The 27,150-nt window shown below is 45.0% G+C and overlaps 1 protein-coding gene across 3 annotated transcripts in view; it reads right to left on the minus strand.

Annotated features, from left to right (window-relative positions):
* The window catches only part of ST5 (suppression of tumorigenicity 5), a 92,221-nt gene that overhangs the window by 7,495 nt on the left and 57,576 nt on the right, over positions 1 to 27,150 (minus strand). For all 3 annotated transcript variants that reach the window (XM_026034662.1, XM_026034661.1, XM_026034663.1), the window contains 8 exons: positions 26,539 to 26,635; positions 25,568 to 25,612; positions 23,121 to 23,305; positions 22,361 to 22,470; positions 20,784 to 20,853; positions 13,514 to 13,591; positions 9,982 to 10,122; positions 7,523 to 7,671 (listed from right to left, as the gene is read on the minus strand). In XM_026034662.1, the coding sequence (XP_025890447.1) occupies positions 7,523 to 7,671; positions 9,982 to 10,122; positions 13,514 to 13,591; positions 20,784 to 20,853; positions 22,361 to 22,470; positions 23,121 to 23,305; positions 25,568 to 25,612; positions 26,539 to 26,635 (875 nt within the window). The remainder of the gene's footprint in view (positions 1 to 7,522; positions 7,672 to 9,981; positions 10,123 to 13,513; positions 13,592 to 20,783; positions 20,854 to 22,360; positions 22,471 to 23,120; positions 23,306 to 25,567; positions 25,613 to 26,538; positions 26,636 to 27,150) is intronic.

The following is a 27,150-nucleotide window of genomic DNA, read 5'->3' on the forward strand; positions in this document are numbered from 1 at the left end:
GAAGGGTTTTTCATCTGGTTTACGCGTTTTCATAGGAACGTTGCATAATGCTCTAGTTGTCGTTTCCCTGGGAAACGCTTCTTATATTCCCTATTTACAGGTAGTTTTACATGTGGGTATGTGGAACGGAACAGCAGCACGAGTCGCGTTCTGCCAGGGAGCCTGTTTCCAAGCGGACGAGGTGCCGGAGCCCCGTACCAGGAGAGGAGACCGGCGCGATGCCGGCGTGGCCGCCGGTGCCACACGGAGCCAGCGCGACGGCCTTCGCACTGTCCGACCGCCCTGCGGCACCGGAACCCTGTGCTCATCCCTGGAACTTGCACTCAGCTCAAGTGAAATTAGTGACCAACTTCTAGAGAAGCATCCAGTTTAAAATTGATTTCAAAGGGCAGACAGAGAACCTACCACTTCTGCTTGTTCCCTCATGGTTATTATCCTGTTAAAAGCTAAACATGGGCTTAGTTTCATTTGAAATTTGCCCAGGTTTTGGTTCTTGCCTTTCTTCTAGTTTCTGGATGAAAAGCACTTCTTTCCTACTCAAAGCTGACTTCTTTTCCTCCAGGGTATATTTTTCCAAATCATGGAATTTTCTCATGCCAGCCCATGCAAACCTCTCTGTGCAGACCTCTGGCTTGTGAAAATGGCCTAGGCCTATGTTAAAAGTAAGGCCATGCAACTTAACTGTGTCCCTTATCCAGTTGAATAAAGCTAAGGAAGGGCAGCAGTTTTATTCTAGTGGATAAGGCCAAATCATAGCATCAGAGTCAGGCGGCTCCCCTAGCTTCAATGCTGACACGTTTGCTGCGAGCAAGCTTTGTGGTATCTCAGAGCACAAACAAGGCTGCAGAGATAACACTAGGAGGGAGAGGAGGTACAAACTGAGGAGGAAATGCATATTTTCCACATCACGTCAGCCCAATTATCAGTTATCCTCTTTTACAGAATTGTTTTAGCTTTGCTTACAACTCGAAAAGCGCACAGCTACTTAACCCCCCTACCCCCCAGAATCATGTGTTTTTTATCCCCATGAAAACAGGCCAACACAAACCTCGTTTTGCAAGAGATGAGTCACACTTGAGAATTCATGTGGTGTCTGTGCCCGGAGCTTTCAAAGCCGAGCGTGGAGGCACACGTACGCAGTGCACCTGCGAAGCACCACGGCACGGCCTTGCGTGCCCGGCCGCGTGCGGCACCTCAGCCGTGAGCGAGCGACGCAGGTAGCTCCGGGACAGACTCCAGCGCCTGCCAGGCCTCAGTTCAGGGAGCTCACACACTGAAGGCCTCCTGCTATTAATGATAAACAGCTCCATTATATCACAGCAGAGAGCAGCACAGACCTGCAGGTAGGTCAACATCCAGCACGGCCAGGGCCAGAGCACCGTCTACGCGGATGAGATGATGTCCCCGAGCTAAAGGGACATGGGCAGAAGTTTGACGGGTTCTCAGGGATTCCTACTTTAAAGCCACGAGGTTTGGTGGCTAAAGTTATTCAGACTTTCAGTGTTTCAGAGTTACACCACTCATCAGGTTACACTTTCCAAGAGTGTCCAAGTAAAGAGTTCATTTTGACTTTACAGGGGGCTTTTTTTTTTCTTTTCTTTTCTTGGTTGTGCAAATATCAGATGTATTTTATGCAGTATTTCCAAAATTATCATGACTTTTCACTGATTAGTGATTAATTTTACTTCATTAAGAATTGTATCTTCAGAATTCAACTCCTACCTCTCTGGAGTATGTGACTAATGGGCAGCCTAAGTTCCTACAGACACCTGAGGAAACCCTGTCTCACAGTTCCCATCTGTGAAGCAACACAGGGGAGCAACAGCTGCAGACGGGAGAACACACTGCTGGGAAATCTCCCTCTCAGAGCATGGCTCTGAAATGCTTCACTTAAAACAAAGCAGACAAAAGGTGATTAAAGGGGAACATGACATTGCTTTTTGCTTCTGTAGTATGAGTGCCTGAGGAGGGAGGCATATGAAAGCTCCAGAGAAAGAGACAGGCAAAGTGCCCTTCGGAACTAGGATCTGGCTTCTCAGGTCACTGGCATTCAAACACACTTTCCACAAAGCTTAAGCAAATAAGATTTTGGGCAAGAAATCACTCACTGGACACATCAGCCACCTGCCCAAGCTGTGTCAGGTGGTGAAAAGAAAAAAAAACAGCATGTCAAAGTGGAAAGTTATCATTAGTGCCCACAGAGTTATCCGTGTCCTTCCTGCATGACAGTTTCTCAGCATAAATTCATAACAAACATGTTTTTGCCCAGGTGCTGCAGAGGAGTATCAGCTACTTGCTTTTTCCACACTGAGACCTTTGCTTCCACTTGGCACCAGTGGTTTCAGATTGGCAGGCAATCACTGCACTACTAACAGCCTGACAGCTGTAAAGCAGGAGAAGAATTTTTCTAGTCAGTAAGAGAGGAGGACAGAAGAAACCTCAGACCCTTAACCTCTCTTATTCAAAAGCAGAAAACAGGGAGTCTTTCTAAAATCCCATCCTGGGAGATGGGGGCTGAGTTGGGAAAACACTGCAAGTTACTACCCAACAGTTATTGCATTAATAAAGAACCAGAAGAGAACCACGAAACAATAATTTACTTCTACTACTAAAACGTTGTAGCCTGTCTCCCATTTGGTTTTGCAAACGCTCCTTCCAGCTACCATATACTATTATGACTTTGACTGTGAGATGAAAGGACCCTGAAACGCTTCTCCTAGGAAGGCCCTGAGAGAGTGGGACCTGGCTGCGGCCTGTTGCATGAGCTGCCTCCTGGCACGGTCTCGTGACTCCCCAGACAACGCAATCAAATATGAATACAAGCGTCAAGGCTCTCCGAACAGCCCGAATGTAACAAGCACAGCCCCAAACTATCTCTGCAAGATTAGGGAAATGCTGTTGTTTCTTCTGAAAGCCTTTGTCCTTGTATACAAGTACACTCTGCTCCCTTTTTGATCCGCAAAGTTAACAGAGACGTGCCTGTGGGATGACTTCCCCCCACTATTTACATACTTACCCCCTTATCCTCTGTTAGTCAGTGTTCCCATCTGCAGCTATAACCTTTGGTAAGGTCTAGGATACGCCTGAGCTTTCTACAACTGTGCTGGACTATAGATTGCTCCTGACAGTCCAAAATAGTTTAGGAAGGGGCAGAGAGCTTTTCCTCCCTTAGCGGAGGTCCCCTTGGCACAGGGACATAGCTACTGCTACCAGCAGTGCCTCTGGCCTCTGTGGGTGAGCTTGCAGAGAGGGCACCACCGCAGCCGGGGCCAGAGTGCCGCTGGTGTCGGGCCAGGCTCCCACCCGCTGCCAGGACAGAGAACCAGGGAGGAAGGAGCACATGCTCCTCTCCTCGGAGCTCTGCATGCTGGCACCGCCACTAGGAGAAGGCCTGTCACACATTTGCCTCATTTCCTGAATGGTTTAGGAGCACAGCTCTCCATTGCTTCCAATGGAGGACATTTTCCTAGAGGCCCATCCTCCTGCATCAATGAGAAGTATCTGAAATATCACATTTCAAAAAAAAAAAAAAAAAAAATAACAACGAGAACTCACTTGGTCTTTCACAAGAGCAGGGGCTCTACAGATAGCTCTCACAGTCCCTACAACTTTATGAAGGGGCTGAAGAGGAGTATTCTTTGCCTGCAGCAAAGGACAAGACTCATCCAGATGCTTCCACCAACTCCAACTGGCTTTGGATTGGACCCACACGTGAATAAACAGACTCCATGTTCTTCACAATATAGAGGACAACAGCAAGAGGGTTTTTCTAATTATAGGAAGTTGGGTTATAACAAAGAGACAGTGAGATGCCCAAGCACTTGCTGTTCCTTTCTCCAAACCGTCAGGAGCAAAGTCAAAAAACTGTTCTCACAAGTGTAGATCCATCACTCCCTCAGCACTCCCTTATCTGTAAAAATGTTTCCTCAGCATAAAACTAAAACAAGCAGAAAAATATTTTTTCCTCCATTGTTTGCTTTCTATTTATTTTCTGCTGCTACCTTTGTGCCTGCAGCAACACCAAGGTCCCCTGACCCACAGAACCCGCTTATTTTCCATGCGTTGTGCCTGGTCTTTCCAAACCTGCGGGCACTGCTCCACGTAGCTCCGTCCGCAGCTGGCAGAGCCCTGGGGCTTCTCAGAGTGGCCGGGAACAGGCTGGGACCAGGATTTGGACCGGGATGGGATGCACCATCTCAGTTGTGCTTTCAGCAGACACGGAGGAAACGGAGCTGTAAGTTGCCCTTTTATGAGTGGCTTTTTATTATTACTACTAATATTCAAAATTCCTTTATTCTCAACATTTCTCCAATGATTATTCCTAGAAAGCAAAAATACTAAGAGGTCACTGAAAGACTCAAATTCACTTCTGAAGGTGAACAAATTGCTACAGGGATTTATTCACACAATTCCAAGCAGAAAAAAAAAAAAGTATAAACAGCCTATTTTAAAAAATTCCCTAAATGAACCCACGTATAAATAACCAAGTCATTCGAACCTGAATCCTGTTTCCTCACTGTCGGTAGCATCACTTTTTTTGCTGAAAATAGCAACCTCCTCTCTCTGAGCAAAGATCAAGGACTACAGATTTTCACACACTGGGCACTGTAAGCACCATAAATAACGATTTATTAAATGAATCTCACTTCACTAGGCCTGACTTTTCCAAACTTGTATAAGGTGTGAAATCTTTTACTGCTTAGCGACCTGTTAAACAGGCAGCCACAAAAGCTGCCTAAAGCCATTGCATCTCATTGTTTGAAGCCTGAACCTCAACAACATTTCTTTCTAAGATAGTTTTTGGGTACATACAGGAATCAAACCCTTGTAAAATCTTTTTAATTTCCTGCTTTGGTTCTTTGGGCCCATAGACCCGACGTGTAAGATATTTCACCACTTTTTATTTTTTCCCATGTCACTGGTAAACTCCTTCAGTTTCAACTGTGGTGCCCATAAACAAAATTCATATCAGACAAGCCAAAGGCTCCAAGACAGACAGTTATTAGTTCTAAGCTGGAGTGTTTCATTTTAGACTTCATCCCTATTTAAACCATGAAAGCCTCAGTAAATATTGAATTTGAATCCACTGCTTAGTGTCGCTTTCTCCAGGCCTTTGTTACAGGACTCATTCTTAGTTTCTTTTTTACAGAACTGTCCAGCTCCCTGTGCCAAGAGGGAGCCACACAGCATCAGGGCAAGAAACTGGCTCTGTCCTGAAGGGCTCACAATCCCAGACAGAGCAGACAAAAGAGCTGAGAAGGGAAAAAAAGACAGGAGCTAAGTTTCCTGTATGTGTCACACCACTGACAATGGGTTCAGGAAGAAAACTCCTGAGTCTTAATGCAAGGCACAACTTACCATGTCACATTACATCATATTCTTTCTTCTTTTTTTAACAAAATAAACACAATAAGTTAACTTTTTACACGCAGGCAGGCACATGTAGAGTTGCAAGAGTGTCCATGCTGCATGAGTGTCCATCAGATGCTGCTGCTCAGGTTCTCTCCCTCCTCCCAAACCTTGCAGGCCTCTGATCTGCCCTCTTTCTCAGAGTACCTAAAAGCCCCTAGCAGATGGCTTTTCAAACAGAAAGAGGATTTCACTGGAAAATGTTCTCTGTGGGAGGGAGACAAACATACACAAACAACGCTGGAAGCACCTTTATCGTTTCTGGTTCCTGTGGGTCCCGGCGCCCTGTTTGTGCAGGCCAACAACAGAGCAGCAGCTCTGAGTCTAGGCAGGCTCCCCGTCAACCCCCGTGCTCCAGGGCCTGCTGGTCCGAGGCCGCTCCCAGGAAGAGGCCATGGCTGCTCCAGGGAAAGGCTTTCTGAAGACTGCAGGATGCTCCTTCCACAAGCCATTCCCACAGCACTGCCCCTCGCCAAGGAATCAAGGGCTCTGGGTACTTGGCCAACCAGGAGTGACTGGGAACTCCAAAGCAGGGCAGCAGCCAGCAGCGCCACAGCACAGCCCTCATCTTCTCTGCACCACCCAAAGAGCACTTCTCTGCCCTTCCACCCAAACCACTGTGACACCTGAGGGGACACGGAACTGTGTCCTCCTGAGTCGTTAGGAGTTAAAAGTCTGACCTGTGGGTGCCACTACTTCTGCTAAATGAACAGTAATACAGAAACAGGCAGAACAATGCAATTAAGCATGCTACACGCAGAAAAACAGCCTCAGGAATTCATCACCACTACTCTCAAAAACCACCTGTCCCCAACCCCCTGGGAGTGACTCATGTATGTTCTCAAGTACTGCAGAACTCCTCGACTAGCTACACAAATCTCACTGGGGAATTCTGTGAAATTAAGACATCCCAAATGGTCAATCACACTACGAGTTGCTGACAGGGGAAGGGGTCAAACAAAATATTCCTGTTGCTCTAGACAACAAGAAAGACTGCTAAGGAAGTCATTCTATAGCCTGAAAAGGGTCCACAGCTTTAAGAAATTCTCTCCTAAAGGTTGTAAAGCTTTTACTATGCGAAGCATTTTTGCTATTGTATACACTGGCAGCAACCAAGAGCAGCTATTATTTCTGGCAGTAATTCAGAGAAGGATGGGGCTGATAAAGCATTTAACAAAGTCTGTTTGGGTCAATCCATCTGTTTTTAACCATCCATACAGTCCTTTCAGTCCTTTAAAAAATGCTGCATATTCCTGAGTGAATATATTCATATCTTTAATTTGCTCTCTTTTATTATTGATGATGCCCAGAAAAGAATGTCATCTTTAAAACGTCCACGCACTTCTGCATGGATTGCAGGAGCAACCTCCAAGGGCTGATTCCCAGCTGCAGGGCAGGGATGCAGCCTGCAGCCACTCCGTGCAGAGCTGTGACCTGCACTGCTCCCTCCCTAGCCGGCAGCGAGGGCAGGGAGAAGAGAGCAGGGAAGCAAGAGCCACGCTGAAGAAACCCAGCGCGGAGCTCCGGAAAGGAAATGTTTTCAGGTCACACGAGGAAAAATAACCTGACTAGCTGGGATGGACCAGATTGGCATTCTCAACATTCACACTGCACAGGTTCAATTACTGAAGGATTTCAAACCCATTGGCAACTCTCTAAACGGCATGGAGCAAATTAGGGTGTGAGGTTCAGTACCCCACGTCCCTGCTGAGCAGCAAGGAACCAACAGCCACGAGGGGGAACACCTCAGTGACAACCTCTGCTCACAAGAGCTCTGTTCCAAAAGAGAAATGAAATTCTGATAGGACTATATTGCTTCCAAACATTGTGCAAGCATATGTAGCTATGATGAATATGTAGTAGATAAGTACTGGACTCCTCATTTTACAAAAGGAAATAAGACAGGACAAGTGGCTTGCAGCTACTGACAGCTGCAGAATGTGTTACTCACCTGACACAAATAACTGCTGCCACTGATAATAAAAATTATTCAGATTTAGCAGTGAGACTCTCACATCCAAAAATGCTTTTGGCCATTTCCCCCAGCCTTTTATTTCAAGATATAGTACTGTCCTGAGCAACATGAGGTGGCTCAGGTCCCTTTATCACTTACCTGAGCTTATCTGCTACAAAAATCACGCGCCGCTCCAGGAGGAGAGAAGCGAAGATCCTGATGATCTGCCGCACGCTGAGGCACCTGAAGAGGCACTCGAAGTCGACGTGCTCGAGGCGCGAGTCCATGGGCCGCCGCAGCTCGATGACCTGCGCACATGCAGGGACAGGCAGTCAGCTCCCCTGCTCGGGCCCTGCCCTCCAGCCCTGCGCCCCTCGCTGCGCAGGGGACACGGAGAAGTACCCCGGCCTCTTCGAATCGAGGCTGAACTCACGGCACCCAGAGAAGAGCGCAATGCACAAGTTGCTCTCAACTGATTCTTCGTCTCAGAATGTAATTACGTGCATTAATTCTGCCATCATTTCCTAGGAAGGCACAATCCTGACTTCTAACAACCCTGTCCGAGATGTACAGCTTGGCTGAGTCAACAGTACGAAGTGAGCAACAAACTGGAAGCGCTGGGAAAGGGGAGGGCGCTCTCCTCACCGGCTAACCTGCCACCAGTCTGAGTTTCAACAGCCACAAAGGCTGTAAAGTCAGAATTAACTGGGCTAATGAGTCAAACATGCACCTAGAAGTGAGTCACAGACTACACTCAAGTGCTGAGCAAAATTTACACCCAATTTATCTCATTTCTCACTCCTTTAAGTGTAATTCACTAATGCTTAAAGCATTTTTTTTTTCTGTCATACAGATACATACATATATATATATACTTAACTGGGGAGTCAGGACAAGGTCTTAGATGGTGACTTCTGACATCCCTTTAAAGTCTAATTTCACACTTCATCCATGACCTCAGGCCCTCTCCTTCCTTTTCTCAAATGCCTTTCGCTTGATTCCTTTATTGCATCTTCCTTTCACTCTGCATTTGACATGTTCAGATGTGGAACTTGAAGGCAGAGGACAGGAAAAAAAGAGAAGAGGGAAAATAACATGAAGAAGAGAGTAACAGAGAAAGGAATATATGAAGTGCAAGACAGTAATGACGAACTACTGAGGTATTTGAGGAAACAGAGGGGAAAGGGAAGAAGTTGGCCAATTTGAAGCTGACTTGCAATCTCCAAAGACATATTAACAGTAACATATACACGTCTCTTCCTTTCCATACGTCCAAAAATCATTGTCACTTTATTGCTTTAAACTCCTTCTACACTTTCATGCAAACGATATTGCATTCCTCTAATATAGTGCATTAGGTTTAAACTTGAGCAGCCCTCACAAAATTCCTCATAAACACAATGTTTTAAGGCTGTAATCCACAGCAAGACCACAGGATACTGGAAACAAAACCAGTTCACACCAGTTAATTGTCCTACTGCTTTGTGATCAGTGACACAGAACTGTAAAGCTATTAGAACATATACAGCTATTAGAACATATACAGAATAGCTTTTTAGTAGTCAGAAAGTCTAAAATGCATGAGCAATATGGGACCAGAGCATTTCCTACTGGTCGCCCTCCAAGCTCCTGCTGTTGCTCCGAACAGCCGTACAGAGGGAGCCACCGGGGGCCCATCCATTGGCACGACTCCGGGGAAGGCTGCCAGGCCTCTCTCCCACTCCAAGAGGTGCCCACTTCCCTTCCTTAGCACCGTGCTTGAAAGCTCAAATTATATTTATGTGTCAAATTATAAGAGCTAGTTTTGTTGCAAAATTTGCAGCACTGAAATCTTGCTGCGGGGAAGGATGCTCTGCAAGTTACAGCAGTTTTTACAAATGCCATAGATGTTTTCTGGCGCTTGGCAAAGCTTTTTGCTTCAGTTTGCTCTTAACAAAGAAATACTCTGTCTACTTCCCAATTAATCATCATCTTTGTTTAGGCCAAAGGAGTCACAATGGAAGGACAAGACTCTGTTCCTAATTAAGCCAGTGCATTCCATCTAAATAACAAGTTTGTACTAGCATAACAGAGAGCAAAGTTGAGCCAAAACAGGGTTGTTTGTTTGTTTGGAATTATCTCAATATTTTTCTCTGGGAGAGTTCAGAAGCTTGAGCTGAGGATAGAGAAACTGCAGGTCTATGGTTCCCATATAGAGTCACATCAAAAAAGCATTATCGGATCTTTCCACCATTACTTATACCATGTAGTTGACACAGGAAACCAAGACTGATGCTAGATTTTGTCACTGTGAAAATGCTTGGCAACACTAGAGCTCTTACTGTACAGACTTAGCAGTTCCTACTTGTAGTTCTCTTAGCTACGCTAGGCCAAACATACTACGGACTTTTTTTTAAAACACAACTTGTTAATACAGATAAAAAAAAAATAATATCAATCCAGTGGGAATTAGCATTAACGAATTAACACAGGGGCAGCTCTTGCATTGCTCTTTTTTGAGGACGTGCCACCTCACACAACTTGTAGCACCTGTTTGTCTCCAGCTTCTCTTTCACTGTTTATTACTGGAGTGGTGAAGAAGGCAGCTTCAACTTTTAATGTCTGCAGTTGCTTTTTACCTCATTTCCAGCTCCCGGCAGGAAGGTTTTGACTTTGATTGTCTTTCCAGGTGCAGGGAAAGGAGATTCCATCAGACTCCTCATAAATGGATAAACCAAGGCAGCAGATATACCCCTTCTCCTTTCAACCTCATCCAGGATCTGCTCCGTTGGTCAGACAGAGAGAGAGAACACGTCAGCACAACGTACACATCGGAGGCACCCTCTGTCCCACGTGCCTGTGCACATGGCAGATCCGAGTCTAATTCTCCAGTGCTACCACGGCAGCCACAGGAGCTGACCCTGCCTTGAGAACGATCCATTTTCCATTTAGAAAATGAAGCCCTCTCTGGAATGTAGCTACACAGACAGCCAAAGAAGAAATAACAAATTTGTAAAGGAAAGATAAGACTCTACATGGTAAAAAGAGATCAGGAGTGGAATTTGGCCTGAACAACAGTCAGCTGGAAAAAAAAAAAAAAAAAGATCAAGGCAAATCCCATGATTACAGGCCACATGAGCGTCAGGTCCCAGTTGCAAACCTGAGATCTGCATTAGGAGAAACATTTTTTTCCATGCTGGACATCTCCAGATTTATGAACGTTCAAACTGGATGACAAAGCAGCATCAACAAAGCTGCAGCTCTTCCCTTTCAGTGCAGAGGGCAGGAAAATGTCAGAGCAGCAGCAAGAACAACCCTGTCACACTCTGCCTTTCACTTTACCAGGTAAGAACTCCTGAGGAGACCTGGCCAAGGGCACTTGGGAGTCTCCGTGGTGAACTGGGGGTAGCCATGAGCGGCTCTTGAAGTGTGCCCAGCTGTTTACCCTGGATGCCTGCATTAAGGGTCATCTGCTGCTTGACATGACACAGAGCAGGCAATCTAGCTTTAAAATGAGCAGATGGAACTTCTTACAGGGAGAAGGGATTTTTTTCTTCTCTCTTTGCTCACATGGGCCAACATAAATTAGATCACAGCTAAGTTTTCCCACATTAGACAGACCATATAGATGATAAACCTAAAGAAGAAGAAAAAGCAATCTTCAAAGCAGTTAGTGGTTTGACCTGAGAGAGTGATCTTTCAACCACCACTCAAGAGCAAAAGGCCATACAAGAGTTAGTGGGTCCGAGCCAAGCATTTTCCCTTGTTTCTCTTGGAAGTGCTTTTCATTGAAACAGAATATGAAAAGGCTCGTAAGCCCAAGCTGGTGAATTACAATGGAAGCTAATGACACCGAGTGCCAGCAGAGGCACTCACTGGTGCAGAGCTTCCCTTTCCTCCCTGCAGCACAGCAAAGGCCTAACTCTGAAACCTACCTGAGTACATACCCAGACTTGCATTCCAGTTAGTGCAAATGGCAGGTGACCATAAAGGAATGTATGGATTTCATTCTTAATGCAACTTGCAGAGCAACAATCATTCTAATCAAAGGAAATGTCCTAGTGACAAGCAGCTAGCAATGAACCAAGGCTGTGCCCTGGATTCCTTTGCCCTCCCGCGGCTGTCCAGTCTGCCCTTGTTACACTCCCAACACACACCTGCCTTGTAACCACAGGTGATGTTTTAAGTTGCTGCATTGGTACAAATGCACCAGCCCTTTGTGCTCCAGTTTTTGATGGATTCAGTGAAATGCTCTTTGTGGAAGGAATTGTGTCACCTCATTGTGTGTGATATCTCAGTCCCAACAAACTCCACAACACAAATAAAAAGCATGCGAGGTGAATGAATGGCACCCAGGTGAAGCGGCTGGGTGTGGAGCAGGAACGGGCACTGCTCTTGGTTTGCTTCAGCAGTCGGAAGGGCCAGGCCTGTGACGGGCCTGCCCAGGGCCCAGCACGGACCGGCAGCGGGAGCCTTCCTATCCACAGCAAGATGAGGAGCTTGAGGCCCGAGTGGGACCGGCCCTCTCCGCCTTCCCTCCCCCAGCCCCAGGATGCAGCCCCTCCTGCAGCCCGGGAAACTGCATGGAGCGACCGGGTCAGGCGCCTATTCCCTTGTATTGCATGGCAGAGTCACTCGTTCAGATCATGGACACAACTGGAAAAACAGATTATTTCCCACTCTGGCCTGTTACTGTTCTTTGTTGTCTGCTGCAGACTTTATATCCCAGCTGTTATACAGTCACATCCTTGCATTTCCAAGTTTCATATTTTCTGTTGTATGTTTCTCCCTCTCCCAATCTTTCCATGGGAAATGAGGCCAAAATTAAGATAAAAACATCAAAGCAACTGAAGAGCCTCAGGACTTCTCTCCATCTCATTAGCTTCCAAAATCATCATTTCTGTGAGCTATGTGTCATGCCCAGAACAAGGCACTCTGCCTCACTCACAGATATCTGTGTTTAGATACATATTGTGTCTAAGAGTTACTGCCACAAATCCTTGGTTTCAGAGCTTTGGGAAAGGCGTCAGAGGCAGAACAGCAATTAACTACTTCCATCTAATTGTTCTTCTTCAGAAAATAATTGTGTTAAACAAAATTCTGTCTAGGAAACCTTGAAATTTGCTTGGAAAAAGGATAACATTCTGTATAGCCATTAAATTGAAAGACTGATAAAAATGTCACCATTTTTACGAAGTGATTTACATACTTTTTCAGCTTTATTTTTATGTAAATGAACAAGAACAATCTCTGCTTAAATTTTCCAAGATTTCCTAGCATCTGAAGTTGAAATCTCTGATGAATTAAAAACAAGAAAAATCTATGAACAATGTATCATAATTTGAAAAGCGGCAGACATTTGAAATCATACATATCATTGCCCTCCACGGATCACCTACAAATCCTGTATGTTATACGGAGGTATACAGTGGATTTTGCAGGACAGGGAGCAGTAAGATGGCAGCCAGAGAGGTATTTCAAATATTCATCAATAGCTGTATTTTTAACACTGTACATAATAACCTTTTTTTTTTTTTCCTCTCTCATAAAAGAATAATGCCTGGAGGTGCGGAACTGAAGCTCTGAGGCCTTTCAGTGCCTCAGTTTAGCTGCAATTCCCTGCTTAAGCTCTCAGACCTCCTGCAGCAAGAAATTTCTTAATTAGGTAAAACCACATCGGCATATGATGCAACTCTGGAGGCCAGTAACAAGGAGGCCAGTTAGATGACTATGCACGCTCTCTTAACTTATTAAGATAAAAAAAAAAAGCCAAGAGAGCTAAACTTATAGCATTCACTTATCAGGTCATCATTTTTCTTAACTTCATTATTCCACAGGGTATTGGAATAAAAGTGGTACTGGCCCATCACTGAAATTGTGGATGCCAAGAATTACAGCTCAGCACAGAATGGCTTCGGAAAACAATGGAAAAAACTCCAGACGGCCAAATCATACAGACACCCAGATGTTTTTTGAATCAAGTTTTGCCTCAGCAACAGAATAAGACCTTCTTTGATGAAGTCAGTAATAGAGATAGAATATCCAAGCTAATAACTGTAAAATATGGTTATCTCCCATCAAAGGAAGAAATTCTGCTTGTTTGGTTCAGTGTTGTGGATGTTTCTCAGTAAACAGTCAATTTAAAAAGCAATACTGAAAAAAAAATCTTACCTTGGAAAATAAGTCAAAGCAGCCCAGGCGGCTGATGACACAATAAACTTCAGGTAGGCGGGGGCCTTTCCCACTTGGCTGATAAGAGAGGGAGAGAGATTGAAATTACACATTAATTTGGAGCCATAAGGAAACACACTTATCTTTCTGATCACCAACTTGGCCCTAATGGGACATCTTTCACTATCCACTTCTCCATCAAAATAGTTACTCTTGGAAGAGCATCGTATTTCTTCCATAAGACAGAAAACTAAAAAGCATAAATACTGCTTATCCACTTTGGAAATCACAGCACTTTGGAGTCATATTCTTACACTGCTCCAACTTGCAGCCATAAAAGCACATTTAAACATGACAGTAACTTATGTGTCTGCTATCACAGTCGTCTGCTCCTGCTATGGCATCAAGAGCGAGGCTGCCCTGGGGCCATGTGCTGGGAGATGAGGGCTGCAGCGCTCAGGGGAGGCTGCAGTAGCTTTAGTTCCCCACTCACTCTCTGGCGTCCAGAGAGAGCTTGGCTTCCAGAAAGCCAGCAGAGAGCTACACAGGGGCAGGCTGCATGAGCTGAACCACTAACTCCCTCAGACTCATGCTGGATAAACATGAAACTCTTAAATAACATAAACAGTGGCAAGTAGGAATCTTTAATGTATGTCTCTCCCACAAAACCATCAAGACCGCTCTCTCAGCCCCCCCTCTTGAGGGTATTTCCTAGTAACCAGCAGGGCTGAAGTGTATTGCCTTGGCCTACCAGAACCTGCCACCCTGCCCACGCCACTGCATGGAAGCCTTGGCAGAACCAGGAGCGAAGGAAGGGCACAAGCCTTGTGGGAGACAGCTTATTTATTGGGAGAGAACTTGAAGGAGACCAAAGCAGAGCACTTGAGTAAGGCATCCTCCCCCTCCTGCACAGGAGGTGTGGATGGCTGTGGTGTCCCGGGCGTGCAGCGCAGCCCCACTGTGTTTTCAGTTGGTTGGATGCAGCATCTCTGCTTTGTGCAGTTGCAGCTGATTTGCAGCAGTTTGAGAGGCACATGCTGCCCAGAGGTGCTGCTTTACCAAGGCAGTTTGCTGACTCGAGACAGTCAGATGCAGTCCCAAGCCAGGCTGCCTGGGCCAGGAACGAGCCCGGCGACGGCGCAGGAGGGCTCAGGCAGAGCAGCCAAGCCCAGCAGCAAGGGCTCCACGCAGGCTGCAGCCCTGGGCAGGCTCCCTGCCTCCAGGGATCCCGCGCAGCCAGCTGGGCAAGCCCAAGTAGAAGACGGCTCCAAGAGAATCGCTTGGTGCCACTTGGCCGCTCCGTACCGCTGTGCACTACTGACACGCAGCAGGGACAAGAGCGTCCCCACCACCACCAGGGCTCTGAGAAAGGGGCTCGCAGGCGCCGTTGCCATCAGGTTCTGCTGCCTGCGCACTAAGGCAAGGCGGCTGATCTCCTCCTCCCTCTCTAGCTGAGGGCCAGCACCTTTTCATCTCTGTCTGATCACGAGGTTCTGTGACAAACGAAATCGTGCTGATGCTGTGACAAATTCAGGAGAATCTGAGGGGCAGCTCTGCTTTCAAATCTGAGTACTGCCGCCTCGGCCGGGACGGCCAGCAGGTGCCTGGGCAGTTATAATAGCGATGATGAAAAATACCAGGGCTAAGTGAATACAGATGGGTCTATTTCTGGATCCAAACCTGCTCACTACACGTCACATCTCTGAAAAAGCAGAACCCCTTTTTTTGTCCATATTAGGTATAAAACCCTTTCTAAAGGCATTGAGTGATTATATCAAGCATGTGGGATTTTGGTTAAAATCATTTTGTCAAATCTGCAGGAATGCCGAAGTGATGCCAGCAGCCTTGGACAGCCCCCAACCAAGCACTGTCTTACTGAGTGCCAGTAAAAACATCACATTCCTGGGTCATCTAGAAACAATAACTGCTCGGCATTTACTCAGAGATCCTTCTCTGTGAAATATCATCACTTCCAAAGGTCGTAAAAGCTACGTGTCCCTGAGATTCTTCCCTCCTTGCACTCCTCGCATAGGATGTCTCATTTATGTCAGAGACTTGCAAGTCGTGCAGCCTGCTGCCTACATTCAAATACCTGCAAGATGCAGCAAGCAAATACCTCAAGCAGGGCTATTCTGCAGGGCAGGATTTCTTCAGTTTCTCACACTAGCAACTCTTCTCATGACCTCCCCCTCAGCCATTAATTTACACCATGAAGAGGTTTGGTCCATTTGCCTTAAAGACAGATTCAGAACACCTGCTCCCAACAGTGTATTTTGTTTCCCAGAAAAACACTGTGCAGGGCATGACTCACAACCTTACTGGCTACCACACACCTCCCTTCTCTGCCTAGATTCATCTCCCTGCAACAGCAGAGACTTGGGGGAGGCCGAGGGGATTTGACCCTCCCTCTCAAACAGGGGTACCTGGGCCCTCAAAGGCATCCGACCGACTCTGCCTCGATGCTCTCACTGCCTTCCTCCCGGCAGCAGATGGACCAAGGGGTCAGCCTTCTGTTTTCAATTTCAGTTGTTTTCATGGGACTCAGGATATTGCAGCCTTAATCCAGTATCACTAACAAAAACGCTACTGAGCTTTGCTGGTAACAGGAGATGGATTCGCAGGAGAATGAGCAACAACTACTGAGAACTTAGCTGCGAGATGGAAAAGCTGAGGGCTGGCAAGCAGCTCAGGACAGCCTTGGTATAGTTAGTCTAACATTGAGCTCGCTGAGGGAAGCCCTCTGCAAACACTTCCCTCAACACGCTGCCTCTGGCAGGGGAAACCGGGGGCCTTTGCTCCTGCACAGGAGCTCGTGTTTTCTCTTCCAACGCAGATCTCCCTGCCCAGGTGCCTGAGAGCCAGTGGAGTCGTTTAGAAAATTGTTTGTTTTAAATCTGTGCCCAAAAGTTTGTGCTAGAGTCTTCTTGTTGCACATGCAATACACACTTTCAATGATGGAGCAGCCCACGTGTCCAGAACTGTCAAGGTGCTAGGGGGAAGGCAAGTAGAAAGGAAGCAGGAAAGTTTTTCCAGTAAGCTCCTTACAGCTCCATAAACATTAGCCTGTATCACACTAGATTTGCCTCTAAGCTCTAGGGAACTCCCTCCTCTGCCCCACAAATGCAAAGACAAGCTTGTCCCACCTGAAGTCCTGTTTTCACCATTTAATGTGCACATTTCATGTTTAGGCACCTGCTCCTTCCAACTCCTTAGCTTAGGAATATGCTGGAAGGACAATTTTTAGGTGAGAGGGAAGACAGAGGTAGGACAGGGTCAAACAGACCCTACAGGTTTTTACTTTATTTCTGCAAATACTAAGTCATCAGCCAAGAAATCCTGATACTGCCAGGCTTCATGTTCTGAGAGGAGGGTCTTTCCGTAGGCCTAGGTGAGAAGCGCCGGCGCGCGCAGCTCAGGAGGCCTGAGTGGCGGCCGGCTCGGCAGCCTCTCGCAGGGGCTGTGGGCTGCCTCGCCCTCTGGCTGCCTCCACCCCTTCTCCAGGCTGCACAGACCAGCTCCTGCCCTCACAGGAAGGAAAATTTTGTGGATTTTCCACTAGCGAGGGCTCCCCAGCTCAGACTCTGTCAGCAGTCGCCTGCTGAGAGCATCCCCTCTCTCCCCTCTGTAACGCTTGCGTGCCCACCACGCTCTTCCTGTGTATGAGCCTGAGCAGCTGCACACACAGAGCACGGCTGGGATTTAAGCCACACCATTCATAAAGTATTCTCAACATATTAAGTCAAGAAGATTAGTGAAATTAAATGATAAACTAAATGAAAATTGCAGAAGGAAGTTCTGCAGTGTACTGCATGCGCTCATGTTCCTGAGCGCTCATCTCAAGCAACCCCTGCAAGGCAGCCCGAGCCCTGCCCCGGCACCCGCCGAGCACAGAACCACCAGCCAAAAGCCCTAGGAAAGGGCCTAGCAAACTAGTGGATTATTTAGTGCAGAAAAGAAAGTGAAATTACCTGTGTTATTAAAGAGAAATGCATCACTGGCAGTAAAATGGGATAGCAGGGAAGGCCAATATCTCTGTCATATATTGGCCCATTTCCTTTCATGTAAAAATGTGTACTTCTCACATCTAGTCACCAGGAGAGCTCTTAAGTGACTGCCTTGGAGGTATCAAGATGTACCCGGAAAACTCCGAGCTATCTATGAAAGTGCATATTGTTTGTTACAGTACATTTGGTTACATTCCAGTCTAACCCTGTTTTAAAATAAAACAAAATAACATAAACATATGTAAAGTAGGTACTGCATTGGATTTGCTGTACAAAGAGAACCTAATTGTCACTGTATCCCTTGAGGTATTTTTGGCAAGGTTTTAGAAGAAAAAAAAGGACTGGAACAAACTGAAGGCAGAAAGGAAAAAATGGAGCAGTTTGTATCACAGTAATCCAAAGAAAAACAAGGCTTACAGAGTTCAGTAACAAAAAAGCAGTTATCTCAGAAGTTAAGGAATGAGAACATCAAACTCTGTGAAAGGACACAAACAGGATATTGGACACTACCTACCACTCCGAACTAGGCTCTTGATCCACCTAGTCATGCAGCCCATTTCCAGTGAATGCAAAATGCTTTAGAGGAAGATCTGAGAAACTCCCAGCCGAAAATTATGAGAGAGGGAGTTCTAAAACCTTCTCCTCGCAGCAGTTGGCTCACCCTGAAGCATGGTTTATAATGCTTTGGGTTTGTTTGCTTGCTTGCTTGTTTTTTACAGTTCTGTATTGCACAGTACGGCCCTACCTTTCCCATATACGTTTGCCAAAAAATGTAGTTTCAGAACTATGGTCATCAAATTTACCAGAGCTTTTGGTTCTGGAATGGGCCTCATTGTCAGGGATGCAGGGCAATTCTGGATGCCGGAGCCGTCCTGACTGCAGCTTTCAGAAACTGCTCAGGAAGCTGGACACCCCCCAAAAAATTCTCTGGCATACAAATAGCACCTACAGGATTTATCTGTTCTTTGTTGCCTGTACAAAAGTTTTATTTTAATACACAAAGTAGGAAAATATGCACATAACTGTAAACAGAAATATCATACTGAGGTAGGTACACATCAGCGAAGTAGTTATACCCATACACCCACATTTGCAGAAATAAGAATCCTCACAAAGACTTTGTGAGGACAAAAAAAAAAAAAAAAATCTACAGTGAAAGCACTTAATTAACAGCCCTAAATCCACTATTTTTCCCAGCAGGGCAAGAAGCTCTTGCAATATCCATCCAACAATAGATCTTTGCCACTTTTGCTGTTTTCCTACACAGAAAAATTCTGTAACTTTTTCTCTGTGGCCTTAAAAATCCTTTTTCTTTCGAAGCCCTGCACTGTGCCTGTTTTGCTATCAGAAGGCAGGGCAGGATTTGCCCTAGAAAAGGCAAAAGCCGTCTCTACATAAAGCCCCTTGGTATCCCTACACCAGCCCCTGCTCTCTGTGGGGCTGGCTGCACTATGGCACGGAGGCACAGCAGCCTCAAGAGGGTAGTTGTTGGAACAAGATAAAACTCCCTGAATGGTCTCCCAGGGCAGCAGCAGCTGTGGCAACAGCAGATCAGCTTTGTAATTGGTTTAATAACTATTAGATAGATTTAGCAGAGCAGTACTTTACCTTTTTCTTTTAATTCAAATTATTTTTTGCTATCAGATTGATTTATTTCTATTATGCCCCCAATGTCGTTTCAAAGCACTATTTATATGAAGTGTATGGTGTTGATTTAATTATCTTCCTAGTATAGCCTACCATGATAACTTATCCTGTGTCATAGCTCAAAGTCCACATTGTATTTTTATCTTGCCTTAAAGGTGAATTGCAGAGTTAAGTAAAAATAAAAAAAAATAAAAAAAAATAAAGGCAAACCACTCCATTAATCCTTCACTGTCAAAGTGATTCAGCAGTCCTGTATATATATATAGTCCTGTATATATATATATATATATATATATGTTATGTCTGTTATTTCAGTCCCAATCTGATCAAGGTTCAGCTGCTTTTCATTTCACAAAAGTAGACTCTATGCGTGAGTCCAAACATTTCTAGAAATACAGATGTCTAAAACCACCTTTATCTGGTAGTGTTCAAATATTCCATAATTTAATCCTAGCCAATATTTTCCGAGACTTTGTTAATTCTCCACAACTATACCTTATTATCCTTCTAAATGAGAACACACAACAAGTAATTGAATAGTGCTGCTGTCCTCCCTAAGGCAGGGAAATGTCCTTTCCTCTTCGGAATGAAGTACCTGTCTTCAAGCTTGCAATGCTGCTGCATAAATTCATTTCACACACAGAAATGTGAAAGGCTTCTGCATCCATACAAGTTCTAAAATGTGCACAAACTTGCCCTGATAAGTGTAGCTGTCACGTGAACGGCACAGGAGCCACAGCTCCCAAGCCAGGCACTCACAATCAGCTCCAAACCCATGCTGACACCTCAGGAGCACAAACCAGCGCACGGATGGCCAGCTGCTCTCTGCGTGGCTGCCATTGGGTCAGATCTGTGGGGACTGACAGACAAAATATATCTGCACTGCGCTTCCCCTGGCTGAATAAAGCCTGCAGGCCTTGGCGTGACTCTCTCCCTACAGGACACATGCACAGGCCACCCAAGGCCACTCACAGAGCCACGTTCTCCATTTCTCTGGCCAAATGACCGGTCCATTTTCCAGGTGGTGAGACAAATCCGCACAGGCAGGCAGTGTTAGGCCCATGCACCACCAGCTGCCCAGAACTCATCATGAGGACTGAAAAGAAGCCAAACACCCAGACTTTGGGCAACTGGCATCGGCTTAGTGTGTGGTACAGAGCCAATCTGCCCTCTGCTCGCGATGCCTCTGTGCTGGGAAGGGTGGTTCAGCTACCTGCATCACAGATGTGCTGCCGACCCGCAAGGCAGTGCTGGCGCAATGTTCAAGAGATGTAAGCAGCTGTCCTAGAGATAAACACCATTCCAAAATATTTAGAAATATCACATTTGCCTTTCTTTACAGTGTTGGAATATTTCTGCTTCTGCTAAACCAAACAATAAAGAACTGAAAAATTAAATGCCCACACAAGAAACTTTCCAGATTCTTGTGAATTTCTTAAAAGACTTGGGATCCTTTTCATTCAGATAGGCGTTACAAATTACTGCTTTCCTTGAGGTCTTTAGGTTTCCAAATTTCAGAGCTAGTAACACAGTTTTATTTAAAAAAAAACATTCTGATTATAGTTTTGAGAGATTGTTTTACAGAATTCTGCATTTTGAGAAGAAAGTGATGAGCTTACCAACAGCCTCCTGCAATAGCCAAACCTTCGACTTCCATCTTCCCCAGTCAGCATAAAAGAGAAAGTCTCACTAGAAGAAAATAAATTGTCCAGATCTTACTATCTTATACATATTATAAAAGGCTACTAGCTTATACTATCTTATGGTGTACCTATGTGGTAGGTCATTTAAAAAGATACTACCTTATCCAGCAGAATATACCCAATATCCAGAGATATGCTACCCGCTGGAACACCTTCTTCCCTTATCTGGGCATACTGTGCTTCATCTCCATTCCTTAGCCCTCAGTTACCCTCTCTTTGGCCCATACCAGGTGCTGTGTTTGCTTATAGGCAGAACCAGATACTCCTTTAGAGCACAGAAAAGACTTTCTAAACTGGAAACAACACAGCCTTGCAAAATCCAGCTCATTTCATATCCTCCTCTTTGACAAGTACCGTTTATAATGGACAAACTTTTAAAGCTCTAGTTATAGCCCAGGTAAGGGAGTGGGTGCACAGGTGCTGTGCCTGCTGGCAGACACTGCTGATTGCTTTGCAAGCTTGAAACTGCACTTCATAGAATATCTCTCCTTTGTGGTGCAAGGCCAGGGTTTGTATAATTACAGCAGCAGAACTACAGCAGATCTTGCTGAAGATCTGTTTAGGAGAGCACTAGAAATGTATGCTGTGCAAGCCTGGCTGTATGATCCTTGCACCAACCATATCCAAAGCTCTCTGTTTCTTCTTCGGTTTCAATAAGTCATTGTTCAAATGCTTCCAAGTACTGAAAATAGCCAAGCAACACAGCATATACTATAACATATACCGTGTGGTATGTGCCCTGTGAAAGCTAGTAAAATGTTCCATACATATGTTTGGCTAGAGTGATTCCTGTAGGTGAATGCTAGTTCCATGTCACAGTTTAAAGTGCCATTAGACATGCCCTGAACATGTCTTACTTCATTCAAACACATCTTCTGCTACACAACTTAAAAAGTCATCCCATATTTTGGGTGATCCACTTTTATCCCTTCAGATCATCAAGTTCTAATGATGGAAAACAAAAAAAAAAAAAAAAAATTTTGAGGTTTCTCTGAATGAGATTTCTTTTGAATGCCCCTTTTTGCAGTCATCTAGCCCTGCAGGTAGGAAAATCTGCTCCTCTGCTGGCAATAAAGCACACTCAAAAAAAATCTCCTTCAGAACAGCACTAAACCAAGCTGGTCCAAGAGCTCTGCAATGTTACACAAGCCTGTGGGGATAAGTGATCAGGGCAGGTAGTGTACAGGATTTTGGCCTTTTTTGTGAATTATTTTAACTACTTCCATTTACGCTTTTGGATTTGGCACAGAGAGGGACCTTCTTCCCCTCAGCCACAAAGACCTGTGAGCCAGACAGAATGGAGAAGAAAAATAATACAGAACTTAAAAAAAAAAAAAAAAAAAAAAAAAAAAAAAAAAAAAATTAAATACAGCTGCTTGAGGCTGAAGTGGCCAAGACTCAAACTGCTACTTCCTTAACTGGGCACAGCACGCGTGTGGCTGCTCCAGATGCACTCCATCAGCACGGAGCAGCCGTAGAGCAAGAGCGTTTACCTGCTGTACTCGGAAACGGGGAGCCAGTCCTTGGCATCAGGAAAGCAGAACTGCGGGATAGCCTTGAGGCGCTCCTCTGCTTCACGCATTTGCTTGGTGGGTCTTTCCAGCTGCGATGGAAAAACAGAGGTTCACTGGGCTGTCCTCAGTGGCAGCCTCTGAGCAGCTCTCAGGAGGGGGTTTGATGAGGGGTTGTGAGCAGCCAGCCCCCCAGGCTTGGTCTTTATTTGTGCTTAGCAGACTGAGGCGGCCTGGCCCGAGGCTGGCAGATGCCAGCACAACAGCACAGTCACTGACAGACGCTTGTTTGCCTCAGATTCCTCTGTTGCACAACGGCTGCTTAGAGCTCAGTCCTATCTCAAATTCCTTTCTGCTGCAAGAGCATGAGAGAAGTGCCATGGTTTAGCAGAAGTCTTTCCATTGACATCAGTGGCTTCTGGCACAAATCCTAACACAGCCAAATTGAGTTAAAAGTGAAATATTTAGAAACTGAATTTAAACACAGTATTTAAACTGTCAGGCCAAGCTCTCCAGCACTGGGAAAGGCAATTTTGCAAATTAAGAAAATACTCAATCACCATCTCTGTGCTCCTCACTGAATAACAGAGCACTCTGGAAAAAAATATGAAAACTGAATGATTGACTCCATTTAAGAAACAGATTTCTCCTAATTTTCCCACTTAGTCATTTTATTGTTCTTAGTTGAAACGATCTTAACAAAGCATTTAGGATAAACTGAACATAAGAATTTTTCTTTTACCTTGGGAAACTGATATGTCACTTCTGGGAGGTAAGTATTTTTAGAGGGCTTCTTTTTCAGTGACACTACCACAAAATATTCAAATAACTCCCGTTCCTGCCATTCAATCAGCTCCAGTTCCAGGGTTCGATAGCTTGGAGCTCTTTTCAGCATTGACTGGATGTGCACGAGTCGCTGCGTATGAGCTAGCATTTCAAAGAAAACAGAGAGAAAGCTAGATCATTACCTGGGAATGCAATGCAGATTCATAAGCCATTCACACAGAACTTGCATTTTGCCAGTCTATTAGTCCAAGCACGTTCTCCTTTCAAAAGCAGGCCTTCGCACTGTAGTCTCCCTCACTAATTCTACCAATAAATCAAAACTCTCTCCAAACACTGAAGTGATGCAACACAAGGCCACTGAAACCATCTGGAGTTCCTAAAACTGTAATTCTGCCAAAGATCTGTCTTTTCTTCCCTTTTCTTACCACACAGGGCTAGCTTGTAAGCCCTTATGCAGGCACGCAGATGCCTCCAGCGTGGCACATGCCTTAGGCCTGAGCTGGACCTGGTCTACCTTGGAGAAAGCCAACTCTTTGAGCAGTGTACGTAGCACAACTCTGCCCTGTGCAGCGCTCAGGGTGAACTTCCACCTCCCCCATAGCACAAATCCAGCCCTTGCAAGCTGTGGGATGATAAGGAAGGGAGAGAGGAGGGAGAAAAGAGGTGCAAAATGCCTCTTGCAGGATTGCTTTGCTCATGCCGGTTCACCCTGAGAAGCAGACTCTCATTCATGGCCACATTCAGCTCTGACCCAAAGACACTCCCCAGTGCAGATACCTGCCCCCAGACCACTCAGGCAGAGCAGTCAGCCACATCATTACCGACAAGTACAAAGAAGTTAAGTGAAAACAGCTGCCTGGGTTCTTTTCCCACCTCTTCACAACAGGATCTCTACACATTGGCAAGCAAAATGTTAACATTGCATGTCAACCCCTGAGGACTTTATTCATTGACACAGCCCATAATTAGCAAAAGGCAGACTGTCCCTTGTGGTTGGGAAATAAGATGTCACAAGCACTGGTTCACATCAGTAATTAACCATCAGGAAGACAGGGAACCCCCTTGATGATCAGCTGTCATAGACGGGTTCAACACCAGCAAGGTTAAGAGTTATCTTGATAAGTACTGGGGGTCTTAGTGCACCGGCACAGCCTGGGAAGCCAAGTGCCAAGCAAGCAGCCTGTCCTGCTTGGACCCATCCTGTCTCTCGCTGCTGGCTGGTACGTGTTGTGTTTGCAAGAGGTAAGAGAGAGGAGCCCATCGCATCCCACAGCTGGGGACCTAACGAATCCTGTCAAGCCACATGTGACAACTGGACCTCTGTCTCAGGAGGCCCTGAGAGGATGCCCAGTACTCAGCTGGGAGCCAAATCAGAATGAGGATCCTCCCTTCAACAACTACAGGGGGAAAAGGCTCCCAGTTCCCAGAGTAATCAACAACACGAGAGGCCAGGCCTTGCCTGATCTCCTTCACTAAGCTATGGGCAAGAGCAAATTCCATATTTTTGGACATAATGGAAAAGAACAGAAGGTGCTTTCAGGGTGGAATCTGTCTACAAAGGAGAGATGAGTCTTAGTAAGCTTCGTAAGCTTAGTAAACTATCCCTTAGTAAGCTCACACCTTACTAAATAGTGTCATTTACAGCTTGTTTTGGAAGAGGTCCTATGTGTCTTACTGCCCCTTAATCTGAACTATTCTTTTTCTCCTCAAGTGTTTTGCAATAGACAGACATGAGCATTTATTTCTCATCTCATAATCCTATCTCTACAATTCTGTTTTTTCCCCTCATTTATTAACAACATAATAGATTTGAGGATTTTTTAAATGGTAAAATCTGCTGTTGCTGCCTTTGTCTTTTTTATTTTTCTCTCTGTCTATCAAGACTCTTGACAATGAAGGACTAATTTGCTGGCTTGGTTCAAATAAAGTTTGTGCAAGTACGGTGCACTAAAGAATAAATTTCTGTAATGTGGAGACTGCAGGTCTATAAAAGAGTGTAAGAAGTGCTATACTGGATCAGAGCCAGTATGTTGCCCCCAACAATGGCTAGCAGAAAATGCTTAAAGCAGTGAATAAGACAACAGTACATATACCTAACCTATTCCTCCAGAGTTTACACCCAGTAGTCAGTCTGGAAAACAGCAGCACCTGTGACATGGCTGACAAAACAAATCTGTCAAAGGTTCAATTGTTCTTCATTAGACAAGACAGCTGCCAAATCTTTGTTAGAACGTCACAGGTCATTTTGTGCTCGCTTTCCACATTCATGCTCCTGTGTTGGAAACTCTGTGAGTCCTACTGTAATGGAGCTAGTATAGTTCAAGAAGGAAAATATGCCATAGCCAAATTTTGACAGGACCTGTGATAGTGGCTCATTAGAAACACTGAAGAGCAATCCCTTACCTTTAAACCTGTCATCTGAGTCACTCTCGCTCTCGCTGTTCTCATCTGCAAGAGAATAAAGAGGGATCAGTTAATGCAAAATCAAAGCAAACAAAAAATTTGGTTTAGTGCAATGAGACTGGGAAAGAATCCTATCTCACACTGAGCCTGGTGATCCTCACGTGTTCTCCCCTGACTTTAAAGCATACTGAAAAAAAAAATTGTTTGAATGACTCCCCTGGATTGTGGTTTCCCTGGAAGACATTTCAATTTTGCTTGAAAATTAGAGCTTTGCTTTGATGAAAGATTCATTCTCTACTGCAATATCTCATCTGGGCTAAACTACAAAGGTGAATGCACCACTTGGAAAAAGGATTTTAACCATTTCACCTATTTTTCAGACTTCTGTTTTTGAAGGGAAGTTAAATAGCGCTTGGGAAATGAAGAGAAGCCTTATGAGCTTCCCCTGGGCAAGGTTTTCACTTGGCAGAATTCACCATGCTGAATATAACATGTAAAAGGAGATCTTATGATAAAACATACTTGTCAGTTTCTGATTTTGTGCTTTAGTCTTCTCCATACTGCTACTACAAACATAACCCAATTCTTTCTCCGGACCCGTATTTTTCCATGAGGAACCCAAAGCCCAGAAGCAATTATAGTCACATGCTCACGTCAGGAAAAGGAATGAATGAATTACAGGGTTAAAACTGAATTCTGGACAAAACTTACAGGCTCAAACTGCTGAAAAAGCTGAGTAAGGTAACAGGCTGGGCGAGTCTTTAGCCAGTCATGGCATTAAAAGAATGGACCATGCTGAGGGATTTGGTTTCTTTTTTGCCCATCCCCATTTTCTCCTTTGGCACAAAGTTACCATTGTAAATACAGGCAAGCTTCAAACAAAAAAGAGCAAAGGGTAGATGTAGTGGAGAAAAGGAGGAAATCCTGTAACATTCAAATGGAGTCAATGAACTTTAACGCTTGTGTCATACCTCTCAAGGAAGCTGTCTCAATATTGGACATAGAAAGTTTCTTCAATCGCTTTTTTCCTCTTTTTGCACTGTAGATAGAATTAATTCTTTGAACAAGCTGTAAAAGAAGAAAATGGTCAGTGAAAACAAACAAATTTCTGCTAGGTAACTTCTAATTAATTATCCAAACAAAATTCGGCCATGGATGATGTGGGAGCTGTGTCCTCTAACTCCTTTACTTTTTCAAAGTGGATTCCTATCTCTCTTATCTTGGATCTCAGTGACATTTTACTCATTTACCTACAGATAAATGTTCAGAACCGACTAACCAAACCAGAAACCTAAATCCTATTTTCAAAACTGATTTGTAAATGTGCAATGAAACTAAGGATTCAAAAGCACACTTGGGAAATTGTATCCCTTTCCCACCTCATTCCCATCTAGGCTGTTGTTTATTGCTTCACTTGCATTGTCTAAACACAGTGATCCATTAGCCATATCCAGCTTTGCCAAACTCTCATGGACCTTAAGATCGTAACAAATTTCAAACACATCTGTTAGCAGCTCTCTGAACTGTGATTGTAGTGTGTTCAAATAAAGACAGAAGGAGCTTTTGAAAGCCTTTTCAGGTGC

Source organism: Nothoprocta perdicaria, unplaced genomic scaffold (genome assembly GCF_003342845.1).
Source record: "Nothoprocta perdicaria isolate Ctin4 unplaced genomic scaffold, notPer1 scaffold_15, whole genome shotgun sequence".
Classification (NCBI taxonomy): domain Eukaryota; kingdom Metazoa; phylum Chordata; class Aves; order Tinamiformes; family Tinamidae; genus Nothoprocta; species Nothoprocta perdicaria.